The sequence below is a fragment of the Myotis davidii genome, unplaced genomic scaffold (assembly GCF_000327345.1).
Source record: "Myotis davidii unplaced genomic scaffold, ASM32734v1 scaffold1073, whole genome shotgun sequence".
In the NCBI taxonomy this organism is placed as follows: Eukaryota; Metazoa; Chordata; class Mammalia; order Chiroptera; family Vespertilionidae; genus Myotis; species Myotis davidii.
Window position 1 is genome coordinate 760,620 of NW_006285113.1, and position 8,006 is coordinate 768,625.

At 42.9% G+C, this 8,006-nt stretch overlaps 1 protein-coding gene across 1 annotated transcript in view; it reads right to left on the reverse strand.

Annotated features, from left to right (window-relative positions):
* The window catches only part of LOC102759062 (chromosome unknown open reading frame, human C6orf106), a 92,087-nt gene extending 84,087 nt beyond the window's left edge, over positions 1-8,000 (reverse strand). The window contains exon 1 of the mRNA XM_006755607.2: positions 7,920-8,000. Within this exon, the coding sequence (XP_006755670.2) occupies positions 7,920-7,930 (11 nt within the window). The 5' untranslated portion in view covers positions 7,931-8,000. The remainder of the gene's footprint in view (positions 1-7,919) is intronic.
* Between the last annotated feature and the right edge of the window lie 6 nt (positions 8,001-8,006).

Here is an 8,006-nt window from a genome sequence, read left to right on the forward strand (position 1 = left end):
CACCTCCAATCCTCCCCAGGCTTCCCACTGTAGTTTGACAGTCTGCTCAATGCTGCTCTACCTCTGTATCCATTTTTGTTCATCAGTCTATAATGGTCCTTATTATCCATAAATGAGTGAGATCATGTGGTATTTTTCTCGGCTTCCCAGGCGCCGTCTCAGCCTGTATTTGCCTCTCGTCATAAATGCTAAAGTACAACTCACTTTAAAAACATAACAGAGACAGAACGAACCAAGATGGCGGCGTAGGTAAAAGCTGGTACTTGCCACCTCCCACAATCACATCAAAATTACAAACTAAAATACAGAACAACCATCATTCAGAACCACCTGAAATCTGGCTGAATGGAAATCTTGCAACTAGAGAAGTAAAGAAGAAAGCACACTGAGACTGGTAGGAGGGGCAGAGGCACAGAACTGCTTGGTCCAACACTCACATTTGGCGTTTTTTAATCAGGAGGGATATCTCAGCTGCAGAGGCCTCCAATGTGGAGCAACGGGTGCCAGCCCCACACCAGACCCCTCAGCCCAGGGTACCAGTGCTGGGAAGAGAAGTACGCATAACTTGGGGCTGTAAAAACCAGCGGAGATTGTGGGTGAGTGACACAGAGGCTACTGGAGTCTCAGGCAGTTCCTCTTAAAGGGTCAGTAAACAAACTTACACAGTTCCACTCCCTCTGAGCTCCAGTGCTGGGGGGCCTTGGGAGAACCAGGGACATATGAGGAGGAACTACTGGATTGTCTGGCACAAGGGCAGGAACTCAGGGGCTGTATTCTCCCAGACGGGGGTGCTCAGAGGGGTCACTGTTCCTATGCTGGGACCTCCCCCATTCGCAGAGCTCACTGGCAGCCATATCTGAGTTTCCATCAGCATATCTCACACTGTTCACTCCACCCTGGTGATTCCCTAGACCCCACCAACTTGCAGCACCACCCAAGCTGTTTGCAACTGCTTTTCCATATGAATGGTCTGTCCTGGCTCAGGCTTCAGACTTTCCTAAAATCAAACAAGCAGCAGCTGGCGTCAGCGTGTCCCAATCTTCAGTAAGAGGCCCAAGACCTGGCACTAGCACCAGCCTGCGCCTTACTTCACAGCGGGCCTCACCTGGGCACTTCCTAGCCTGACACAAGTAGCAAACATCTGCAGATCTCTCTGTAGTTCCTGCCAGGTGGCCCCAGAGCCAGTACAATGGCTAGACAACATCAGACCATACTGGATTACAGTTCTACACATCCACAAGCGACACACTCAAGGGGCAGACTCAGTGAGCACCAAAAACCCTACTGAAGCAAGTCCTGCTCCAAGAGGGTGTCTCCTACACAATAGCTCTTCCACTTTAGTCACAGCTATTCCTCACAATCAATTGACTTGGAGGTCACCTCCCAGTGATGACAACAGCAATCAAGGCTCAACTACAAGATTGTACACACAGCCCACACAGGGGCACACCTAAAGTGCCCAGCTCAGGTAACTGGGGAAGCTGAGCCACTGGACCACACCAAGGCAAATCTACCAATTCCAGGAGGCATAATAGCTCTACCTAATACAAAAAAAACACAACACACACACACACACACACACAGGGAAGCCACCAAAATGCAGAGACAAAGAAATATGTCAAAGCTGAAAGAACAAAAAAAATGCAGAGACAAAGACACATGTCACAAATGAAGGAACAGGAGAAATTTCCAAAAAAAGATCTAAATGAAATGGAAGCAAGCAAACTACTCAATACAGAGTTCAAGGTTGCTCAAGGATCTTAATGAGAGCTTCAAGGGACTTAGTGAGACTTACAAGAATATTAGTGAGAATGTCAAAGACATGAAAAAGAACCAGTTAGAAACTAAGCATACACTAACTGAAACAACCATGTCAAACTCATGGCAGGCAGGCCACATGCTGTGAGTTTGACATGTTTGAACTGAAATTAATAATTTACAGGGATTCAACAGTAGAGGATTCTGAGAATCAAATCAACGATTTGGAATATGAGGAAGCAAAATACACCCAATCAAAAGAGAAAAAAGAATCCAAAAATATGAAGACAGTGTAAGGAGCCTCTGGGACAGCTTCAAGAGTACCAACATTCACATTATGGGGATGCCAGAAGAAGAAGAGAAAGAGCAAGATATTGAAAAGCTATCTGACGAATAATGACAGAAAACTTCCACTATCTGGTAAAAGAAACAGACTTACAAGTCCAGGAAGTGTAGACTCCCAAACCAGAGGAACGCAAAGAGGACCACACCAAGACACATCATAATTAAAATGCCAAGGGCAAAAGACAAAGAGAGAATCTTAAAAGCATGTGAGTGCCCATATGACTGTCAGCTGATTTCTCAACAGAAATTTTGCAAGCCAGAAGGGAGTGGCAAGAAATAGTCAAAGTGATGAATAACAAGGACCCTACAACCAAGATTACCCTACCCAGCGAAGCTATCATTTAGAATTGAAGGTCAGATAAAGAGCTTCACAGACAAGAAAAAGCTAAAGGGGTTCATTACCACCAAACCAATATTATATGAAATGTTGAAGGGTATTCTTTAAGAAGAAAAAGATCAAAAATATAAACAAAAAAATGGCTACAAATACATACCTATCAACAACTGAATCTAAAAATCAAAATAAATGAATAAGATATCTATTTAACAGAATAATCTGGTGAATAAAGTAGAATCAGAGGCATGGAAATGGAACAGACTGACGATTCTCAGAGGGAAGGGGGGTTGGGGTGGGAAGAGATTAAATAAAGATCATATGTGCATGTATGCATTACCTATGGACACAGACAATAGGGTAGTGGAGGCCTGGGGCTGTGCGGGAACTGGGTGAAAGGGAGCAATGAGGGGGAAGAGGGGGGACATCTATAATACTCTCAACAATAAAGATTTAAAAAAAAAAAAAAAGCCTAACCAGTTTGGCTCAGTGGATAGAGCATTGGCCTATAGACCCAAGGGTCCCGGGTTCTATTCTGGTCAAGAGCACATACCTCGGTTGCAGGCTCCTTGCCAACACAGGCCTGGTTGGGCGCATGCAGGAGGCAACCAATTGACGTTTCTCTCACATCGATATTTCTCTGTCTTTCCCTCTCTCTTCCTCTCTCTCTAAAAAAATCAATGGAAAAATATCCTTGGATGAGAACTAAAAAAAAAAGAAAGAAAAACATAACAGAGCCCTGGCTGGGTTCCTCAATCGGTTAGTGTCATCCCGATACGCCAAGGTTTCAGGTTCAATCTCTGGTCAGGGCACATACAAGAAGCAACCAATGAATGCACAACAAAGCAACGTTCTTTCTTTCACTCTTTCTACAATCAATAAACAATTAAAAAAGCGTAACAGAGAAAACTGATTGTTTTCACAATCAGGCCAGAAGGAAATTTAAAATGTTTTTTAAAATATATTTTCATTGACTTCAGAGAGGGAGGGAGAGGGAGAAAGAGACAGAGACATCAATGATGAGAGAGAATCACTGATCAGCCACCTCCCGCACAACCCCCACCAGGGATCCATCCAGCAACCCGCGCATAGGCCCCAGGAACAGAACCTGGGACACCCGCTCCACCCCCCCACCCCCCAGTCCGCAGGCTGACACTCCATCCCCTGAGCCAAAACAGCCAGGGCTTGGTTACATTACTTAACAATGAACTTAAAATTGGTTAAAATGATATTTTGTTATGTATATTTTACCACAACTTTTTAAAAATCATATGTAAACTCTCCTCTGACTCTTGTTAGTTAACCCTGAAAAAAATATATAAATGTATTAGACTACCTTAAAGGATGAGAAGCCATTAAATTAAATGTGTTTAAATTACAAATGGTTGAAAACTTTTAGTGATTTGAATAGAAGCTTTCTAGCCCCTTAAGGGTAATGTTCACTAGATATTCTCCATCTCTAAAGTGGATATAAGCAAATAAAAAAAGCTTAAATTGCAGTAAGAGAGACTTAAGTTTTGACATAATTCTAACTAGAAAAGTAATTAAACACTATAGGATATCATACAAATTTCTGCCCTCAGAGACACAAGAATAAGCTCTCTTGGAAGGGTTACATGCAATACTGCAGGAGAAACTGGAATGAACTACAGAAACTCTTAAACCAACTTCCAATTTTAGAAATCCAGGTTCTATATTCACAGCCCAATAGTATCACTGCAAGATATTCCACCTACAGAGTGGGGGGAGGTAGAAGAGTGTGGGTGATAAATGGTGATGAAGAGAGACTTGACTTACGGTGGTGAATACACAATATACAGATGATGTATTATAGAATTACACACTTGAAACCTATATAATTTTATTAACCAATGTCACCCCAATAAATTCAATGAAAACAAATATTCCAGCTATAAAAAGATATACTAATCTACAAGTCATTTCAGTTTGGCTTCAGATACTGTTTTTTCACTACACCATTTATTCATTTTATGCACTCATAAATTGGGAATTGAAAATTGACTACTTTTGTTAGAGGCAATTCCACCCATTTCCAGCAGCATGGCTGCCAGCTCAAATATACACACTATAAAAATGCTTAAACTGAAATGATACTTGCTTCTAAAATAAATAAGGAGAAATTACATAATGCACACCCAACCTAAAACTAAGCAAAAAAAAAAAAAAAAAAATCTGTGCTTACAGGGTAGAAAATTAATAAGGCCAAAACATTCCATTTAAACCAGTTTTTCAACAGCTTCTTAGAAAGTTATTACAAACCAAAAAAAAAAAAAAATCTTACTTTGGAAAACAAAAACAGTCTTTCCAACTCATTTTAGGATACTCAAGACCTTCATTTTAAAAAAATGTGTTTTTTTTTTAAATTCTCACCCAAGGGTATGTTTTCCATTGATTTTTTTAGAAAGGAAGGGAGAGAAAGAGAGAAACATCCCCAACAGGGGGTCAACAGGCAACATGGTTTTTTTTGTTTGTTTGTTTTGTTTTTTGTTAATCTTCACTGGAAGATATTTTTCCGTTGATTTTCAGAGAAAGTAGAAGGGGTGGGGAGAGAGAGAAACATCAATGTGAGAGAGCCACATCGATTGGTTGCCTCCACAGGCATTCTGACCAGGGCTGGGGATTGAGCCTGCAACCTGCAACTGAGGTACATGCCCTTGACTAGCATGGAACCCTCGATCCTTTAGTCCAAGTGCCGATGCTCTATTCACTGAGCCAAAATTCTAGGGCAACCGGCACCATTTTTGGTGTATGGGATGACTCTCCAACCGAGACACCCAGCCAGGGCTTAAAATACTTTTTTTAATTTTCCACATTATTTTTTAACAGTCATCAAACAACTGAATGGTAGTTATTTATTACAACCAGAAAGAGGCACTTTATGAAGTCACAGGAAGGTTAATTATCCTAAACCCAACAGGTTAACTACAGCAGTTTGAGAGCTATTTTGCCAACCTGTATTAGGCCATCTCAACAGGTCCCAGTTAGACATTAAATGACACTTAAAAACAATAAATTTCTAGATTCTAGAGATTTACTTAAACACAAGTATTTTGACCAAATATGCATCAATGCATGTATTTTTTTTAACTAGATTTTGCTAATTATGATGGGTATTTGTTTAAAACAAAAGTCTAACAAGACAGAGTAAGCCAGGTCAACATAGGAATCAAAAACACAATATTGGATTATTGAGCTAACTGCTTTCATTAGAAAAGAATAACAAGCCTCACTGCTTTCAGTTCACAAATGATTTTTCATTTTATAATCAAAGAAAATAAAAAAACATGACTTCTACAACCAAAAACTAATGAGGCTTAAAGCTAAGTTATCACTTAACTGCCTGGATTCCTAAGAAGCTACTAACTTCTAACTGCTTTAAAATCAGAATACATTTTTTTAATGGCTCACTCCTTTGTTCAGAAATGTGCCATACCTTATTTTACACAGAGATAACATCTTATCCGAATATATGCCACTCTGTGTCTTTGAGCCTAATAACTTTTCTAAAAATTCAAATAAAATTTTATCATGCAGCTATGATTTTTGTTGTTTTCTCATCCACACTGGGCCTCATCTTTCACAACACCTAAAAACAAACAATCTTAGTTGTTAAGCACACACACACCTCAAGCATATAAAATTCATTACACTGGTTTTGTAGCCATAGTAATTCTACTAATAAATACTGACTCTAAAGAACTAAAAACTAATTTCTTAGGGCAGGGTTTGACTCACATGGTACGACTCACAAGGGGGTGGGGAGAAATAATGATCCTCCCCTACCAAACTGGCAGCAACAATATGCCAAGTTTCCTAGGCTGAACTAGTGTAAACAAGGAAGAAAAAGAGCCGGGTGGGAAAGAAGGCAGGCAAGAGAGCAACCCTCCTAAAGATAGCTTTATTTCTAAATTTCATCAGTGTAATAATACCTCTTCTCAGTGTTTACAGTAATCCCTGTCACTCTCTTTAAACATCATAGGTTGGTGTTCAGAAAAGTATTGGAGGTTACAGTCCATGCTTGAGATCACCCTAGATATAGAAGATACAAGTGGTGCTGACAAATGCTTCTTTAATTCTTAAGACTAGCTCCTGCATTCAATGCCTCAGAGTTTTCTAAGCATCTAGAAATTCAATCCCACTCTTGCAATAACAATCAACTTTAAAGCTAAAATAACAGAACTGACCAATGATGCTACACAGGAAAAAAATAAATCACACATCACCTTTGCAGTCACAACTACCAGGTTCCCATCATTAGTGAGATGAGCATCTTTCCGGATAGGGCTAGATGAGGAATGGGATAAAGGCTAGGCTTACAGCCTCTTTTTTTCTGGCAGTGCCTGAGGCATTTAGTGGGCATGGGATAAAGGGGAGGCTAGTTGTACAGGGATGCCAAAGGAAACAAGATTCCACATGTCAGGGGACTGTCCAACACAGAGAGCAAAGGGCATTCCATTCCCTGGCTTTTTGACCAAAGAAAGATGAGCTGCTTTACCTAAAATCTTTCCAAAGGAAGGCTAATGGCCTCCCCTTTCTCGCTCTCCCTGAGTGAACCCAACCATCCCGCCTCAGAGAACAGGAGGAAGCCTTGCTTATCAAAGACAGCAAGTGCTACATCCAAAGCCAAGAAACACTCCTGCAGTCTCAGCGCCATGGTCTCCTGCCCCAATTCCAGTCTTCTGCAAGGAGACGCCGCGCTACAAACGCTTGGTTCCCAGCCTGGGCCAAGTCCTCCGTCTCCTCAAATACCTACCGACCCAGCTCTCTCTCGGATAAGCCCAGAGCTCCCCATGCCAGCACTCGGGAGCAGAGGGCCCTGGTCCCCTCAAAAGGTCCCCTTCCCCAAGATAAACGCCTTTCCTTCACTTTTCCTAAAGTTTTCCCCAGACACTGCCCCAGGTCTGATACTTCCAGTTCTCCACTAGCCAATCTGCTAGTAGATTTCCCCCGCCCCCCACACACCTCCCTGGCACAACTCTTCCGAAAGACACACACACACACACACACACACACACACACACACATCTGTTCTTCTCAACTCCTAATTCCCAAGTCTTCCCCGCGCCCCAGGTGCCTCCACAGCACCTAGCCCGTCCTCGGAGTTTCCCCTCATCCCCGTCTTCCTCACCCCTAACTCCACGCGCGAAGCTCTTTTTCCACTCCCCAAATTCAGATTTCCTGTGCTTGCTCCTCTCGGCCAACACCAAAGCCCTCTTCCTCCGAGTCTAGACGCCAGCCTCGAGGCTCAAGTCTTGCCCCTCGCCCCGCGTTCCACGGCCCCTAACACTCCACGGAGCCTCGGGACCCTCCCCACCATCTCTCTCCCGCCCCTCCTGCCTTCCGTGGGCTCCAGCACTCCCCGTGCGCCCTCTGGAACCTGCTCGGCCCCCACATTTCTCCCATAAAAAAATCCCTCCCTCGGGGCCCCGAGGCCGCTGCCAACGCCGGCGCGGCGGCTCACCAGTTGGTCATGTCCAGGAAGAAGGCGCAGCCGGCCGGGTTGAGCTGGAAGCCGAGCAGCCGCTGGAACTCGGAGATGAGCACGTCC